This window comes from Perna viridis, chromosome 6 (assembly GCF_037379345.1).
Source record: "Perna viridis isolate PV_CMFRI_1.1 ecotype Kerala chromosome 6, ASM3737934v1, whole genome shotgun sequence".
NCBI classification, from domain to species: Eukaryota; Metazoa; Mollusca; class Bivalvia; order Mytilida; family Mytilidae; genus Perna; species Perna viridis.
In genome coordinates this window covers 35,996,051-36,016,186 of record NC_142450.1, presented here as the reverse complement: position 1 = coordinate 36,016,186, position 20,136 = coordinate 35,996,051, and the positions used below count along the sequence as shown (strand labels likewise).

Genomic DNA, 20,136 nt, shown 5'->3' with positions numbered 1-20,136 from the left:
TTTCTTCATTGGACATCACATTTTATCAAATTAATTCCTTAAATTATGCTACAGAACTATAATGTCTTAGAGAGTGTCTGCAATCAGTGCATAACAACAATGATTGATCGAACCTGTGGTCCTAATAAGTTATTGTCTTGATTTGTTCTCATTTTCCATTGTTGTCTATCACTGTTAATAAAAGTTGTATGATCAATTATTATCAGAGTTGTGAAGTTGGTCATGATCAAATTTGGCTTTTAAAGTTTTTTCTAAAAAGCTATAAGTGTTTCCATTTTAAAAATGTATAACATTAGAGTTGCCTTAAAAACATTATTGTTGCCTTTGAGTTGCAACTGTAAGATTTCGGATTATTCAGGCTCTGAATCTTATAGCTAGTTTAAAGTAGGTTTTTAAATTGATGTTCAGAGATTGATGTCTATAGCCTCTGCAGATATTAAAATGTAAATTTCATGTATTTTTCCAGAAGGCATATGCTTGTTGAGTGCTGGGTAAGACAGATTTAGAACCAGCAAGTCAATGGTATTAGAAATTTATCAACATCATAAAAAGATTTGTGTTACTATTTAGTAAAGGGTTTCAGTTTTTTGTTTGACAGAGGTTAAAGAAGGGTAATCTTTCTTAAAATAACCATTGTTTTTCAGCACAAATTAAGCAAATAATGAAGGAAAAAAAAACAAGAAATAAACCATGAAATTTAACACATGAATATTATGCCATTCCTACAACAATATGCTTATATTTTGATAAGTCAAAATCATACTATATTTTATCAGTATTAGCACAGGATGGTGTCCTTAAACTTTCCTGTTGTTTCAGGTCATAAATCTGTAGCCGTGACACTAATCTCAGAGAATTTTAAAAAATTTTTGCCCTGCTGCAGTGCAACAGAGGGATATGGTTATGGTGACTGTCCGATTCCTTCTCTGCATCCATAATCTCTTTAACGCAACTGCTCTGAAAGGGTTGACTTGATTTTGTACAATTGTTAGATACAGTATGTAGTTGATCATTTTGCACTGCCATTTTGTTACATCAAATTTTAATGTGAGTCATGGGACTTACCTGTTTTACACTGTAGGAGGACTCCTCTGAAACCACCGGACTGATTTTGTTCAAATTTTATGTGATTGTTAGAAGCAATATTTCTTTTATCATATTGCACTGCCACTTTATTTTGACATTTTACTGGAGTAATGGGACATTGACCTTTTTTTTTAAGCAGTGTTGGGGGGGGGGGCGTGGCTACATGTAGTAATGATTTGTTGAAATCTAATAAGTTCCAGACTCTCTTGTATTTCAGTGATAAGGCTTGAAATTTAATTTACCATATATTTTGCTCAGGATAATTAACCCTGTACCAAGTTGGCCCATTCAAAAAAATATGTATATAGTACGATATACCACCCACCCCCTGATAAAAAATAAAATGGTGGATAAAAATCTTGTTATGAAATACAGTAAATTAAAGGCTTATCAATCATGAAAACTACATACATGAATATTGAATACAAAACTACAGACAGATCATGAAAAAATATACTTTCACATGCTTTCCACATATGTGAATCCAAGGACAGGGTTGAACACCCTGTTTAGTTAAGGAAAAAATTGTTTGTATTGTTTGTTTTTCACAAATTCTACCCCAGAAAATGTTCTCACCCCATCTGCCATATTACTCATGGATCCACCCTGATTCTTGAACTACTTGGAGGGTTACTATGCATGGGTTAAAACATAAAATTAACATAATTGTTCATTTAGAAAAATGCCTCTTGTATATATTTTGCTTTTAAGTACCCTACAGCCTGTGTTCTAAAGTAGTAGGATAATGTACAAAAAGGGATGAACTTGCTGTAAGCATGCATGGAATCATATCTATTCTAGAAATCTAGCTATTTAAAGATTAAATCACACAAGATTACCAGTACAAGGAAAACATGACACTGATCTAAATATATACACTTTTGGAAATTAATAATAAAATTTCATCCATCAAATACAAAATGTCTAGAATTAAAGGTAACATTGAAAACCTGCTTAATTCTTATGATTTTTTTATCAGGAAAATTACTCAGGTTTACACATTTCAACTCACCTAGCCAAAGGCCAAGGGAGATCTAGCCATTGCTTGTCGTCTGTCATCTGTCTGCTGTTGTTAACAATTTTTCAAAACTCTTCTCCTTTGAATTGTTTTATGTAATGGTGGCCATTTTTTCAACAGATCAAAAATCTCTATACCACTTCTATGCAGAATACCCTGAGGAACATTCATACCAAGATTGGTTCTAATTGGTCATGTAGTTTCAGAGGAGAAGAGTTTTGAAAATTGTTAACAACGGCAGACAGATGACAGATGCCAAGCAATAGAACATAGGGGTCAATCAGAAGTAAAAATCTTTCAATTGCCAAAATAATCCTTATTAAAAGGCCTACATAAGTCTGCATTGGATCAAAGTTGTTGAATGACTCTTTGTTAGAGTTATCTTTGCCATTGAAAGGCGAAAAATGACCATTTTATTATCAACCAATATCTTGAAAAATATGATTGGTAGAAAGAAACTATCAATTGAAGAAATGATCCTTAGTTTTGATAAGACCTACTAAAGTTTATATTGAGTCAAAATTGCCGGACAATTCCTTTGTAATAGTTACTGCTCTTGAAAGGCTAAAATTGAACCTGGTGAGCGATTCAGGCTCACACATTCATTATCAATTTTAAATTCATTTATTAGTGTAGTATTAAATATACAAAAGAACAAATGTTATTATTTTTTACTAAATATTTATCTCATTTTATCTTAGATGGAATTACACATTTAATATCAATTTATTATTGATTTATAAGAGCGGTATTAAATATACAAATGAACAAATAATTGCTTTTCTTTTATCATTATTTTTTTTAGTAAATATTTATTTTACTTAAATATCTCCCTTCTCACCCTTAGCTCTTACAGGACTTGTTTTTGTTTATTTATCTCTATGTCATTCAGGCGTTTGTATAGGACGGGAAAATGCGGAAGAAAAGCGCTTTGTTAACGTAGATCATGGGGTGATTCCAAATACAACTCATTCATAAATTTCAGATGAGAGATACACGCCTAGATTAGTTAGCTGATAAAGGAACGCCGTAAACATATACTTTAAAATTGAAGAGAACCAATTCTAGTGGGATTGTTATGGCACTTTTTAGGAAAATTAAACCTAAGTCGTCGAAAGGTGCTGAAAAACCCGCTGGACATGAAAGTAAGTAGTCGAACACTTGTTACAACTTACATGTACTTACAGACCCAGTAAGTTTTAGTCAAAACAAGTTTAAATAATGATAAGTAGTGTGTATCAAAGATCCACGAAATATTGTAAGGTAAGGAGTTCCCCTTTTGTGTATCAGTTGAATGTTAAACACTCAAAACAAGTTTGTATGCTCGTATGTTAGGTCAGGGAGTGTAATATGAAGTCCTTGGTTAGGTACATGTGGTGAAGTAGTAACCCCCTTTTTGGGATACAGAGATTGTTTCTCACCATTTTAAAAATGGAGTATTTCTCGCCAATGTGTTACCAAAACATCTTATGTAATTCTTTGCAAAATGTATGCAGTACAATGGATGTTTGAACTTGATATTTGACAAAAAAGCAACTTTTTGTACAGGAGATGAGAAACAATACTGCTTGACAAGTGCTCTTCATTTTGATTGTTTTTATCCATTACACTAGGAGAAAAATGAAAATAGTCACAATTTAATTTACAAGTTGGGAATGTATTCATTTTTGTATTTATAAAACTGTAGCCTTGAAGTACAGCATTTTACTAAGGTCTTTAAACTTTTGAAATAGAAAATTATCAATGTTGTACCATCTTTGCTAAAGTTAAGTACAAGAAATATTCTTTTTTAAACAATTTTTCACCCTTTCTCAAAGTTTTATTCCCAAATTAGGAATAAGACCCATGAAGTAACAGGTTGTAACTCAATTGGATGGTTACCCCTTATCCTGCAGCTTGTTCCCATCCTGTATTAATACAACATGTAGCTGTAGAAGTTGGTTGACAAAAAGATCAGGATTCTATTGAATCAGTATGTTTGAGTATTCAGGGATTTATCTGACATCTTCAGTTGTTAAAGTACATGTATTTAGCTAATTATTAAACTCTTTCATTGCTTCATACACATGTAATCATTAATCTGGCATTTAATTGGAGAACACTGTTAATCAGCAATATGACATAAATGTTCATGTTTTACTAACTTGTATGTGAATGCCAGTCAATTTGTTCCAAGTCAAATTCGTTCTATGCCAATTATAACTGACATTTCTTATACCAAATTAATTCCTGCATGTATGTACATGTACAGTTTATTCATATTAACATTGTAAGAAATGTAGTCTTCCTTCCAGATTTAATTGATAAATTTGAAGTAAAGGTTATTTTTTACAGAGAATTTTACTCTCCTGATTTCCTTTTTAATCTTTGCTTTAGGTCTTATAAAAATGTTATATGTACATGTATTATTAAAATTGGGTCTGTTGAATTTCATTGGACCTACTGAATCCCATTCAAGAAGAAAAAAAAAGGACAGAAATTTGTATAATCAATACACTACTGGTACTTATTTCATTAGCAAAGTATTTGAATACATACATACAAAAGGTATCTTGTAAATCAGATTATGTACATGTATACAGAAGGTGAAAAAGTGTACTACTGGTAGTCTTGCGGTGTTCTAGGATTCAACTTTCCCATCACCTGGGGCAAGTGCAATTTTGGTGTGGGAAAGTAGGTTATTATGCTTCATTTCCCTTTTTCCCTGAAGGATTTGTTAAGTTTGGAAAGCAAACTTGAAGTGTTGGAATGTTAATCTTCATTTAGAGTTTTCCTTGGAACACTGGTTTTGTAAAGTGTACTCCAATTTCAGAATTAGGAGAAGGTTGGAATGAAAACAAAGAAGCTGTAGCCGATGGGCTGACATTTCATCTGAAATTTATTGGGTCAACCCTGATTGAGGAAGCTGCTGATGGAGAGAGCTATCGGGATGGACAGAGTGAGAAGGCTGTAAACAGTATTGTGGCCATGGTAATCAGTCTTAATTAGTTAAACAACCAATAGCTCAGGTCAAGGGAAAGATTACTAGGGGGAAAATTATCTAGTACCATAATAGAAAGTAATGTATAACTAGATATAGAACATTGTATTATTTTTTTTCCAGTTTGTACCTCTAGCCATTTGAATAAAACCTGATTAGGGTTATTGAGTACACAGTGTCAAAATAAGTTTATTTGCTAACAAGTACTTGTACATTCATTTACATGTACATGTACCTTGTATATTCTGTAAAATAAAATAAAACTCAATCTAATGGTTTGAGCTACATGAAAACACTTCCCATTTGTTTCTAAAACAAAACTTGGACAAAGAGAATCAAACCATCAATCTAATATCTTTTCCAAATTATACGACAGGTAGAAGAAAATCAAATGTTATCAGTCAGGACTGTAAATTGTATGTCAAAAACACTTGGACATAGTTTTTGAAGGAAACTGAAACAGACCACCTTAAGTTCAATATAACAGCTGATTAGTGTAGATCAATATCATGTTCAAATTATCTTATCGTCCCACACCTTTTGTGGTTTTCCATCCAACATTTTCTATGTGTATAATTACAATATGCGTTTTGCTGCAATAGACAATCATGAGATGCAAACTTAAGTACATTTTGATTATGATAAATAATGGAACTTGTTATCAGCTATGGTCTGTACCTATATGAGGAAATTGAAAGGTGCAACTACTTGTATTAGGTCGATGTATGCAAGTCTTTTTCCTGTTCCTACTGATATAATCAAACTGATCAGAACAAAGCAGTTCACAACAAATATATTGATGATGAGATAAAAAAAAAATAAGGTTATCCTGGCTCTTTCTTAAATACTGATATGCACTGGAGAGGGAAAACTAATGATTTTAAAAGGAAGTAGATCAAGAGAAATCAATTATAACTGATTAAACTTTACAGAGTTAAAGGCAGAATTGTTTAGTACATGTACATGTTGATAATGCATTGTATTCCAGATGATATGAGCAAAGATCATTTACACACTCCTAAAATAAAAAAAAAATTGTTCTCTTCTGAAAACGGGAAAGTCCAAAGTGATGACTAAATAATGTTTTTTTAAAGACATTTTTGGTCAAGAAGAAGGCAGTTTGCACTGTTGGTTAATAAAGTAGAAAAAGGAAGCTACAAACATGTACATGTGTTATTTCAGGTACATGTCAATGCATCTACTTGTATTTGAATTAGTTTTTAGAAGGTCAAGTTGACCTAGATTTACGAAATGGTGTTAAGCAGCAGCTATTTTCTTACATTTCTTGTACGAATGTAGATGTCCTGACATGTTTAGAGCTTCAAAACAGGTGGTTGATATTTTTTGTGTTTTATGGAAAATTTTACACCCGGTACTAGTCAAATTAAATACAAAGTATGTAAAATTGCATGCTCTTCAAACAATGATATTTACACTCAATTGAAATATTTAGACTTTCTCCTTCATTAAGTTACAATTAATATCTATGTAGAGAGTTATCCATTGATATACCAGTGAGTAATACTTTTGTATAAATGTGTACTTTATATTTAGCAGCAAGATTTAGACAAGGTTTCAGCATCCCACAACATTAACTTTTATGGGGTCCCAAAGGATTGTTGTTGTACTAATAATTCTAAATAGTCTTAACCAGTACTATTAAATTTGATGTTTTCAGAAAATTCCATCTTCTCAAATACATGTACATTGTACATGTACAATTGTATGTAGGTTGTATAAGCCATTGATGTCATTGATTTATAGATCAATTGATTGACTGTAGTTTAATGTTCAGTAGTGGATATTTTATGCATTTGTCCAGGACAAGAGCATTTGATAAATTCAGTTGTTTTGTACTAGTCCAATACTTTGAAACTGGATTTTGTAGGAAGGAATGTCACCCCACTTTGACTCTGAAATAACCATCTTCACTTTAATTCCAAAATGATGTGTTCTCAACAGAGAAGCAGTGACTACCATTTAAAGATCTTTTGAACAACTAGGTTAGATATCAAACCCACAACCTTCCACACTTGAGACAAATAGTTACGTAGTCATATTTATAGTCATTGGTTCATGTTCTATCTTATTTTATGAACACTAACCAGGATGCATTTTTTGGATTTTCAGGCAAAAGCTGCTAAGTCAAAACTGAAGAAGGTGACCTTGACAGCGGCCCCTGAAGGCATCAAGGTCAAAGATATGGCTTCCAAAGAAATTATTATTGAGTGTTCTATATTTAGGTAAGAGTATATAAAATCAGATTTCAGACTGGCATGTACAATGTTACATGTGTTAGGTTTAAATGAAATAAAAACAAACTTCTGTGAAGTTGAAATTATCAAAACTGCATGTTATTTGGTTTTGGCAGTCCAACATGTTTTTTAATGTGATTACTCAGTACATTTAAGTGTAAATGTGTTGTGTACATGTAAATCAGAATAACCCAGGTCCCTGAGCAACATTTATATATACTATGTGCTTCATTGAAAATGTGCTACAGTCAACACTTGTACAGGCCAATGAAACATCAAAATGAAACGTTCAATACTGATAAGTAATTTTTATCAGATCAATTTTGAATTATTTTTTTCCAGAATTTCATTTTGTTCAGCTGATAAAAACCATGACAAGATCTTTGCTTTTATGGCTAGAAATAATATAAATGAAACCATGGAATGCCATGCCTTCCTCTGTGCTAAAAGGAAAATTGTAAGTATCATGAATCTTACGACAAATATTTACATGTACTATTTAGCTCAAGTATAAGTGATATTGTATCACAAAGGTCAAACTGATTTGATTGATTATTTATCTTTCCTGCAACAAAAGGTGCAAAAGGTGAGACTATGGTATTGCTTTTTTAGCATCATTACATCACAATTCCATATCTGTTCCATGTGTGTGCCCTCACAATTGTGGTCTATTGACTTTGACATGTTTGAAATTTCTTATTAAGATCTTGATGATATGCTTCCTGATTCAGGTCAATATGAATCTTATGTTCTAGGTCAATGATATTTGGTATGCATTTGCATTAGGATCACTGCCTTACACTTACATATCTGTGTCATACAAATGCCCCTGTAGGGCCTAATCTAGACATCTATGGCAAGGAGAAGTTGTTTTTTTTTTAAATCTGTTTGAAAAATAACAATATTGGCATTTTTTGTCTATGTAATCTATTACAAAAACTTCTCCCTTTCAAAGACAAATAGGAGAAGTTAGCACAAACAAGGAGAATTTTTTGTTCATTTCTTCCTCTAGATTAGGCCCTGCCTTGCATTCACTATCAATAACAGCAACCTTGTGTAACAGGCGACATATCTCTGTGATAACAGTTTATTGTGGGTATGACCTTGACCTGTTCAGAAATTGTGGTTTGAAAAGGCCGAAACTCATGTGTTTTCCTGTTTTTTAAACAGTTGCATGAGTTAAAGTGTATTAGTGGCTGAAATTGTACTGCTAGATTCCATACCACAAAAGTAAGGTTTTGATTGACTTAAATTCTGGCCCTTATCTCATAGAGATAGAGTGCCAAAAAGGTTAGAAATAAGCCAATTTTTCAACTTAGTGCAAATTTTAGAATTCTATTATCACATTCATTTTGGTCAGAATCTTGACAAACATTCAATCAAGATCCAAATTAGACTTGTGTTAAGGTTGAATATTGTTCATGGTGTCCATTCTTTTTCAACATATGCAGTCATGTCATGCTGCATATTTCAAAATATTTTATCAAAAGAATACCACAATGAAAATTACTCTTTAATTTTGGACAGATGTTACTTGAGAGGGAACAAATCTATCAACAGGAGAGGCCTTATCAATAGACATTCATTTTATGTGACTAGCTTGTGTTATGTGGGTCTGTTAATTATGTGCAGGAGATTTTTTATTTGTGTATTAATTTTCTGTCTGGCTGAAATTAATCTCTTGGTGATTCAAAGGTGATAGGTTAAATTTATATTGATTACAGTTATGAGAACTTCCTTTTCTAACACCTACCAATTATTGCTCTATTGTAAATGTGGATATTTATGTGAATTTTTAAAATTGTAGGCTCAAGCTGTTACCTTAACTGTGTCAAAAGCATTTGAATTAGCTAGTGATAGGTGGAATGCTGAGAATGAAAAAAGAAAAAATGTAAGTTCAGTTTGTAATATGGTATAGTGTATTATTTAATTCTTACTTGAATATTCATGTTGTATTGGATAACATGGTTATATTTCACTCATCACCCCTACTCATTTAGTGGTGGTACCGGTATATTGGACAAACCTTGTCTATCCATTATTATATAGGTTTCACCCTATCTGTCTGTCTGTCTGAACTATTTTCATAGCAGCTTGCAGCATTGTTATGAAACTTTGTGGGATCTAATATAACCACATAGACTGCCAGAAATTTACATGTATGTTTGGACAAAAATTGTAGAAATGACGGCTGTTGAACTTCCACTAGGGGTCTTTCAGCAAAGCTTAGTGTTATGCATTGTCCTTAACATGTCCAAATGACTTGAATGATTGTGATAAAACCCTATAGAGTGTTAGATTACCATATTGGGGTGTGCATTTTGACAAAAATTTACTTTTGGGCAAAAATTGTAGAAACATCTGTTGGACTTAGATGTTTTTCAGCAAAACTTGGTCTCATTTGTTGTCCACAACTCCTCCTTAACAACTTGCAGGATCGTTATGAAACCACCTGTAAATGGGGTGTTAGATTACCATATTGGGATGTGCATATTGTCAGGTATTAATGTTTTATAAAGTAAATTTGCAGTTATATTCTGTTATTGTGTTGTCAATAAATTTAAAAAAAATAGTACTGATTGTGGTTTGGAGTTGGGGGTTTTAGAAATGGCAGCTACCAGTAAATTATGTGTCATAAGTTTGTCCCCATAAAAATTGTGTCTAATATGAATAGTGTGTCCACATTGGTCCTCTAATGAACAGGGTTCAGCAGGCTGTGGGGGTATTAGTCCCATTAGGGACAATGTCTAGTTTTGTCAGTCTGAAATTACGTGGCAATTATTTTGACTTCCAATTGATGGATTGATTACAACTTTGGTATGTGGCTTTATATAGATGTGGGGAATATATTGTAAGCAAATTTGGTGTCCGATATCAACTTCTTCTGTGAGTGGGGACATTTTTAGTATGATAATGTGTGCAACTTCATGTTTTGTTTAGTAGCACACCTATATTGAAGGTACAATCTCCAAATACTTAAAAGTTGGTAGTCACTTGATCTCCAGTAACTGAATGACATCTGAATGGCTCAGAGTCAGAATAATGTATCTGAGTAGAGTAAACTTGAATTGCCTCTGCAAGGTACATGTAACACATGAATAAGCAGATAAAGAATAAAAAATAAGAGTCCAATGTTCTTGTTCTATACTCAAGAAATATCTGCTAGTTGACATTAAACCACATTACATGTAAATCTAATCAGAAGGAAGTAAATGTTTTTATGCACCTTTAATTGCTACCACACAATAATGAAAATGGGGTGCTTTTTATTACCTGGTAATCAGTGAAGTCAAAATGCCAAACTAGATCCCACTTTTTTTTTACCTGTAATAGATATTGAATAGGATTGTATGGATTCAAGAAATCGTCCACTAGCTAAATTAACAACGGCTAAATCTTAGTTTCTTAGATTATTTCTGAACTGAAGCTATAATACATAAGGAATTCCATAAGGAAATTTTAGCAAATGGGAATAATTTCACTGGATTATAGTAAATGTTGAAAATTAAATATCATGAATTTATTGTCTCATTAATTCTTAGGATGCAAATGTACAGTCCCGCCTAGAAGATAAAAACCAGAATTCAAAGTCCACATTTGTCAATAATGTCAATGGTAAGATTAATTTTATTCATCCATATTGTCAAATTAAAAACGAATTACTTTTTATGATTTTGAGTAAAAAAAAAACATGATGGGTTGTTTTTGGTGTTGTTGTTTTCTCTTTATTTGGGGATTCCCCACCACAGCATGAATGTAGGGCAGTAATCGTCTGTATTCATTCATCTGTGTAGTGCATACTTCTGTCACAGTCTGGCAATAAATTATGCAGATGTTTTTTAGAGGTTAAATTATCAAGGAGACCTTGATTAGAATGAAAAACAGGATATTCATGATCCAGGGACAAATACGATGCCCATAAAACAGACAAAACCCCATGAAATAACACAAAATAACTAAAGGAATAATCAAATAACCCACACTCCATTGATAGTATGGATCAAATGCACGGGTAGGGTAAGCATCCTCTGCTTTTCTACAAACACCCAATGCGTTGCTCATATGATGTCAAATCAAATTCGTAGGGTTGTTAAGACACTTTCACTTTGATTTTTATGAATTAGATAATTCACCATTGGGAGGGGGGCACATATGACTATGTATAACACTTTTGCCATTAACATTTTTTTTTACAGATTCAGGGAAAAGTTCACCAATACCAAAACTACAGTCACCTCAGCATGTTGGTAGGTCCACTCCTTCCCCGAGACAGAAAAATGAATGGGTATGTTATTATGATTACAGAGTCAAACAAAAAGTAGTATCAGACAGACAACATGATATATAAACTTAAATATTTACTCCAGAGAATTTATTATGCCAGTTTCAAGGATATTGCACACCTATGCTTCAAATGTATATAGTGATTATGCTGTCTGCTTGTCTCCTCCATTGATTGTTGTCCATCCCAGTTCTAATCCATACTCTTATGAGACAGGTAACTGAAATCTGATGAAACTTTTTCAGATTCTTTTAACATGATGCCAATGTGCACCTCTTATTTTGTTTTCCTGAATGACTTTTGGGGTTTCCTGATACAAAAAAACATGGACTTAGTCATGGGTAACCAAGGGGGAACTTTTACCATTCTGCAACTCCTCTTATATTGCTGAAAAGAATTGGGCACAGAGTCTTTATCACATGATGCCATTTAGCATCTCCTATTTTGTTTTTGAATATGTCAAACTTTACAGTCTTTAATAATTTGATGCTGAAACTAGCATGTGGGTTTGATTTGACTGTGTTTACAAATTTTTACTAGATTTTATTTAAGGCAGGTCTGGAATAGATGTATTATAACTTGTTATATAACTAGTCTGATTTTTCTTAATTATTCTTGTAGCTGAAGTTTGAAGATGACAATTTAGATGATGATTTTTCAAGGCAAGTTTATTTTTAAGTGAATAAGATCCTGCTGTTCATAAGTCACCAACTTTAGATCTGTGCACTGTTTTTTTTTTTTTTTTTTACTTTTTTAAAAACCAACAAATTTGCATAACTTCGAAAATTTATTTAAAGTATACTCTGGCCATAGTTTTTTAATTGTTGGTTTACAGATTTTTGACTGGATGAAAGTGGGTCGGTCGGTCAGAACATTTTTTTTTTTAAATTGTAAAAATACACATCTACTATCATTTTTTTTTTTATTTCAAAGTTCCATGATCTAACCTGACATAGTTTAGAAGTGGGATACCCAATAAATTCAATGTGCAATTCTTAAATAATGTTAATTTCCTCTATTTTTTGTATCTATAGCCTTCCTTACAATATGATATAGTTAAGTTGAAATAAAGGTGGTAAAAAGTGACTAAAAAGTTAGGTTCAAATTAAAGTGAAAATTTAAGTTTTAAAACAGGGTTGATCAAAAATGTACTTTTTAATTTATCATGGAGCATTGTTTTAGTGTAAACAAGTTGTCTTGCAGAAGGGTTTAGTGGAAAGTCAATATAAAAAAAAACCTTTTAAGTACAGGAAGAATTCAGGGACAGAAAATTTAGTATAATGGATTTCATTAAAATGAAAAAAAAAGCAACTTTTGTTACAATTGTCTTCTATTTCCATAGAAAAATTACACTGAGAGACTACAAAACCTTTTTAAAAACTTTTGAATAATTAAATTAACTAGTGGTTTTTAAATTAAAAAAAAAACATTAAAAACTAGTAATTTGTCATTAATTGGAAGACAATGAAACATGTCTGTTTTTTCACTATGATTTCCCTTTAAAATTATCCTGTGATTTAAAAATTGTTTATAAAAATTCAATAATTATGGAGGGTAAAATGCTCTTAAAAAAGAGAAGACAATAAATAATGTTTTAACAGAATTTTCTGAATTGTTTTATAAGCTGTCTTGCATATTTCCACACAAAACTTCATTTAATTTTCCCATCAATTATCTCCCCTTTATTTATTTACTTCCTGTTGAGAATATCATAAGTCATATAAAGCGAGTGTTTACATTCTTTTCAGTTAAAATTATGTTGATTTTTATCATCTCTAGCCAGTGTTAACTTGTTTCCCAAACTACTAAAACTCTCAAACATGATTTTATTGAAGTGGTGAAATTTATGTAGCCATTTTTGTTCAGTCTTTTCACCGACTTTGCTTTGTCAAGTTGTTGAATGAACAAAACAAGAAGCAGGCATTGTGAGTAACTTATTTTTAAAAAAAAGCTGTTACAATTTTGCACTTGCCAATTTTTTTTTAATCGGTTGCAGTAAAAATGATAGTTTGAAACTGAAATTCCAAATTTTTTTTTCTTCTCCTAGCTGGAAAAATTGGATCGGGGGATCTGTAAACCAACAAATTAAAAAACTGTGGCCTCATTGAATGGTACTGTTGATAGAACAGATGTACCATCCCTTAAAAATAGAAAAGAAAGTTGACAACCTTGATTTGTTACACATAATTCATTTTTCCCATCCTTTTAAAATAGACCAACTTCCTCTTAGATTTTTTGTTTTCTTTTCACCATATTTTTGTATTATTAAATTACCAACTCATTTCATGTTGATGATGGTGTATTTTAAAAGCCATGACTACTCTTTACAAGTCTTAGACTGACAGCATCTTGATAGTGCACACTTTTTTGGCTTTCTATGTTGGAGATCTGAGAATATCCCTTACTGTAATAACAATGATTAGGTGCTGGAGAATAAATGTTATGGTTCACAAGAGTTGCTAGTTGTTTTTTACCTGTTTTGAATGCCTCTGAGGAGAGGTAATCTGCAAAAAAATAATTATGGAAGATCTTTGTTTTTTTTCTCTTCAATGAGTGTTAAGTCATCTGCAAAAGTTTTTTTTGTTACTGCTTTAAAGTTCTTAAATGTGTGTGTTTTTTTTCTCTCAAATGTTGACCATGTTGACACTGTTTTCAGGCTTGCAGAGAATAGAAGTCGTAGAGACATGAGACCTACTTTGGAAAAAATCCCATCGTTTTGCACCAACCTGCGAGCTGAAGATATGGATGACTCTATTACAAAGTACCTAGATACGAAAACATGTAATGAAGAATTCTCTCGCCAAAGGTCCATGGAAGATTTACTGGTTATATAAATCTAGATATTCTGTGGCTCGTAGTTGTTGCTAAAACAGGGTACCAATCATCCATCCATCTGTTTTACGAAGTGCTGTTATTAGGTTTTAGAAACCACTTGTGTTTTATGTAAACCTGTCATTACCTTTCTTTTCTTTGTTATTTAAGATGTATTACTGAAATATTTTACAGGTGTATTTTTCAGCATGTGTGAATTACTTACTGCTTCACTTGTTTAGTCATTTTCATTCTAGATTTGCATAATATAAAGTGTTGCCATTGGATGTAAACATTTTGTGGGATTAATTTTTATTCTTTTTGATTCATTTTCTAAACATGCCATTGGTCATTTTTTCGATAAAATTGAATATCTAAAGGCCAGTTTATTTACTAATGGATGGGTAAATGCCTTGATAATGTAAAGGTTGGACTATGTTAGAAAAGACTCTGTAATGGTGCTTTAATTTTGCTCTATCATGTTTATAAGTGTATAAATTTGATTTCCATTTCCATACACTAAGTGACAAATGGACCTTTCATGCTAATGTATGAACAGATTGGTACCTCTTTGAGGTAGATGCAATACTTTCCTGTCAAAATTTTGTCAAAAATTGTAAGTGCAGAAAATTAGCACAAAAGGGTCTGTTGGAAAATAGAGTAGAGAAAATATTCAGACTTGTTTAATCCTTGTGTTGGTCTGCACTTACAATGCAATTACTTAGTTACCACTTCATGAAATTTCTGACTTCAATAAGTACATTGTATTTCATTAGCCTTGTTATAATTTAAAGTGATCTCTATGAGATTGTCAGATGTTAGTGTTCTTTCAATTTTAGAGATTTTTTTTTGTTCTGAATCTCAATCACATGATCATTGCATGAACATTGTGGTTACAGAACCAATTGTTATGAACTGGTTAAATAAAACATTAATTGATTGATTGGTTACTTGTGGAATCAAGAGAATAAAAGCAGAAATTAACCAATTACATATACTATAGAAAAAGATTGAATTTCTCAGATAGTGTAGACATGATGCTTCATATTAAAATATCAAGTTATGAATTTTTAGGAGGTTTTATAACAATGGGAGATAAATCTCTATCAGGTCTACAATGTATTTTTGTTTACCTTCAGTTGCATTTAAGTAGTACTCCAGCTAAGAATCATGCAAAATGTGATTCATGGGTAAAAAGCCTACATATTTTTATTTTTGATATTTTGTTTGAATAGCCATATTAAACAGAAATTTACATTCAGTTTTTCATATAACCCGTGTTCTTAGGAGATAAAAATTGTATCGAATGCACTGTAGATTTCAAAATTAAGGGAGGTAACTCTGTAAATGACACTAAAATACAATAGAATCTATTGAAATTTCAATGTTGATTAACTCCTAAGAGCAGGCAGATTTGAATGAATAATTACACATTTCATAGTATAGACCCATAAAACAACTTAATTACAAAAATAAAAATATGTAGCCTTTTTTTGGGGTGTATCACATTTTTAAGATTTTGCATGATTCTTACAAAGACTGTCACTTAAAATGTTTAATACATAGTTGATTTTTAAAATGCAAATTTAAACTGGTTCTGGTAAATATTAGGTACCAAAAAATGAAATGCAGCTGACATTACAATGCCGGGTCTGCTTTGTATCTCTTATTATATTGTCAAATTAAAAAAGGGACTGAGACTGGAACTGGAAAAATAAGCTTTCTCATGAGTAATTATATCATTGTTGGTATATTCCCATACACTGAATTCTTGATTTTTATTTATTTTTTTATTTTTATTTTTTTGAGGAGGGATCAGTGGGATTAAATAATTATTTACGGGTGAGCTTGGAAGGAATAAAAAAATATTAAAGAAGGAAAAACAACAATTTGAAAAAAAATGACGGTATGGAACATTCACCATAATAAATTACACATAGCTTAGAGGGTGACGGAGAATTTTTTTCCCCTTGAAAATATGTTGTCACCCTCGGATATGCCTCGGGGTGAAAACGATTTTCTCAGGTTAACAAACTGCTCTTTCACCCTCTTAGCTATGTTATTTATTTTATGTCTTTAAAAAAGTTACTTTAAAGTCATATGTTATAGTATAGGATGATAATTAAAATTTTACCAGTAAATTAAGAGAGATAAATGATGACTGTTTGCTTTTGTTGTGATGTACTAGTCATTTTTTTCTGTTGATGCCAAAAGGTAGATAGAATTTAAATTTTAATATGTGCAAAAATATTTGCATGAAATTTTCTCTTAATTAACAAAAGTATTACTGGACATTTTGTTCTAAGATTAGTAGTTAGTTTATGGTTGTTCTAGAAATGTACTAGAAAGAGTCAGAATTATTTTCCTCAAGACTTAAAATGTTCTAAGAAACCAATGTTTCTATGACATTTTACTTAAAAATGTAGTTCTGATCCTTCTAGCGTTGTTATAAATAAAATAGCCTTTTTCCTTAAAATGCAATGCAATAATTATTGAAATGGCATTAGATAATCAGGATTAATAGAATAATGTAAAATAAATTCTTGCTAATTAGAAAAAAAGATAATTGTTTTTAATTGAATTGTTAATTGTTTTTGCTTTTTAACAGATAGAATGATGACTGAAGTGTAAACCAGGATTATTTCCTTGTTATTGAAAGATAAACTTTCTGTTTGTAGTAATACTCCTGTAAAAATGATTATTCAAGATATTCATCATTAAAAGGTTCTAAAGAAGTCATCTTAAATATGTTAAATCTGTCAAAACTCAAATAGAATGTGTCCACTTCATGTGAAACATAATACTCCTCTCTTTCTGTGAGGAATTTATTTTAGCCTCTCTGACCTTTTAAATTTATAAACCTGGTAATGTATTACCATTATTTTTTTATACTTACCGATAGGTCTTGTTGAAAAGATCAATCAGTATTACAGCTTCCAGACTCCATGTTAAGGTGATATTAGCTATTATTTAGTTATTTCTTATTTGTCTTCCTTTATGATTAATCACTTTCAAACCTCTTAGGGTTGTACAAATATCTTGGTTTACAAAATATATCCATGTGTTTACTCTATGCATGTATTATAGATAAGATTTAATATGCTTTCGAGAATGATGTTGCCTTATACTGTGATAATAAAGGTTTTTTTGTAAATTTATGTCAAATAATAACAACCATTTCAACCATGGAATCCATAATTTAAACATGCATGATTTTATATGTAAAAACAATCCTTTGTGTGCTTGATTTGTTGAAGGAGAATTTAGAATGAGGTGAAGAAGAAAATGAAGAGGTCATAAAACGGGTGATTTTGAACAACCATTGTCAACATTTAAATTTTATTTTTCAGGTATGACCAAATACCATGATTAAAATGGTTGTTTAAATAATGCAAATATATGTAATTATTTTTTAAGTAGGAGCAGTAGTGAATAGGTTTTTAGTGAATTTAATCATGTACAATGTATATGTAGATTGCTTAATGATCATTTGGAACACTGTTATACTTTAGTTTGTTAAATAGATCTTGACACTTTTATCAGTTCAGCTTGTATTACTTAAAGCATATAATGAGAAGTTGTCTTTTTTAATCATTAATCAGAAATTCAAGAATAAACTGCTGAGATGTATTTGTCACATGTTTATTCATCTTGAATGTCTTGCTTCTTTACATTTGAAAACCTGTATGATTTTTTCGGCAAGACTTTAATCTGGCCATGATCAGTCTACCTTTACAGACTTGAAGGTGAACAGTTGGGTATGGCAAAAAATAATCTGATATTCAGTAGTAGAAGAAAAAAGGCACTTTCCGGTATATGAGGAAAAATTTAATTAGAAAAATCAGTGTAGAATTGTAAAAATAACTGGTACTTCTCTTTTCAATATGCCATAAACGAGAGCAGAAAAATGTATTTTATGGACTGCTTAAGTGTCAGTCCCTGTAAGAATCAGGCAATAGGTGAAACATGGTATGAAAAACCCATCATTTTGATAGCTTAATTTAACTATTTACACCATCAGAATCAAGGAAAACTGACAAAATTTTCTATATCATGCTGGACCATCTAGTTGCAATTTCATTGATATTCACTGAAATTGAACATTTCAAGGGCAGATAACTCTGTCAAAAAACCTCATTTTTCTAAGATTCTATTGAAAAAATTTCTGCACAAAGCCAGTGATACAGAGATCAAGTGGTCTTTTCAAATAGACAAAGTATCCTTGAGTGATATTACATTGTCAAATCATTGGGGTTTTGACATGTATGTTTCTGATTTTTCCCATTTTGCCTGATTCTTACAAACACTTACACTTAAGTGACAGTCCAAAAAGGAATCTTATAATTGTGTATGAAGGACCGAGTTTGATCTGAGGTGGGTCCTTTTTGGATATCTAGATCATGGTTATTCAATAAGTTTGATAAATGTAAAAATATAATTTAAAAAAAAACCAGATCCTTTGCCATAAGCTTTGGCTGATTTTGTGTTTGATGTTTAACAGTATAGAATGCATTGCAGAAATCATAACTATCAAATCAGAGTGTGTTACTAATTATAATGTCTTGTGCCATATGTAAGTAAAAACAATGTTACAAAATTAAGGTTGTTAGAGACGGATTGTTTTCTTTATAACAGAGAATATTAATGAGCTAAATAATGGTACATGTATTATAGAGTGTAATGTATTACATTTGTATTCATTTTAAATTATCATGATAATATTATCTCCCTTTATAATATTTTTCACACAGTAAAGCTCACCCTTTAGAAGTAATATTTGCTTTGCATGATTATTGTAATCATTGAGAATTATCCCTGTATTCTGATTTGCATGCAATGCAAGAATCCTCAGGCTTTCTGTTTGTTTTTATTGATTTTGTTTAGTATAATATGTGTAAAACTTATCAATATCTCACATAGTTTATGTATTTGTTTATTTTTCTGATAGCATTATCTGATAATAAATTTTATACTTGTACCTTATTTGTAGTCTGTTATTTATTTTAAAACAGTTGTAAGCAGTCTTGTTTTCTCACCATATCAGAACAAAATTTACCCACAGTAATGTCAGTCAGTTGTTGCAGGTATCATTTCAACTACATTATTTTTTTTTTATTTTTGAAAATAGGTCTTAGCTTCTTTGATAATATTTGAAAATTTAAAAAAAAAAAAAAAAGACAAAATACTGGGAAAAACTTTTACTGCTTTTGCAAAACATTGAGATTTCAAATTTGGCCCATACTGGTGGTAATCATAGAAAAGCTTAGTGATGTTTACTGTAAAGAAAGTATTTGATGAGAACCTGCTAGACATTCAGGTCTAATCATCATCAATGCGGTTTTATTACGCAATAAATGGTTTTATTCTTTGATCTATTTGTTAACATGTGCTTTTTAAGGACATTACCTTTATCTTGTCTGGCTTTTTTGTTTTTAAATTAGCCCTTACTTGAGTTCATTAATTTATGTATTATAAGTATGGAATACAATGTATGTTATATATTATGTATTACTAATATAATATGCACCTCTCCAAGAAAATCTTAGATTCTAATGCTACTAACAATGTTTGGCAGGGGAGCCAACCTGGTACTGGTAGATTTATATAGCCAGTTAATTGACTTGACTTAATATTAATTCTTTGGCTGAATCAATTTGTCAGCAAACTATCACAGGAGTTTAGGTTTCTATCCTCAGTGGCAAAA

General features: G+C 31.2%; 1 protein-coding gene across 1 annotated transcript; it reads left to right on the top strand.

Moving 5' to 3' along the window:
* The first annotated feature begins 3,040 nt into the window (after window positions 1–3,040).
* Window positions 3,041–19,415, top strand: LOC148614748 (PTB domain-containing engulfment adapter protein 1-like). The gene is made up of 9 exons (XM_088589076.1): window positions 3,041–3,249; window positions 4,917–5,074; window positions 7,215–7,327; window positions 7,682–7,796; window positions 9,147–9,230; window positions 10,882–10,954; window positions 11,536–11,624; window positions 12,243–12,283; window positions 14,278–19,415. The coding sequence occupies exons 1-9, from the start codon at window positions 3,183–3,185 to the stop codon at window positions 14,453–14,455; spliced, it is 918 nt and encodes a 305-aa protein (XP_088445202.1). The 5' UTR covers window positions 3,041–3,182; the 3' UTR covers window positions 14,456–19,415.
* The last annotated feature ends 721 nt before the right edge of the window (window positions 19,416–20,136 follow it).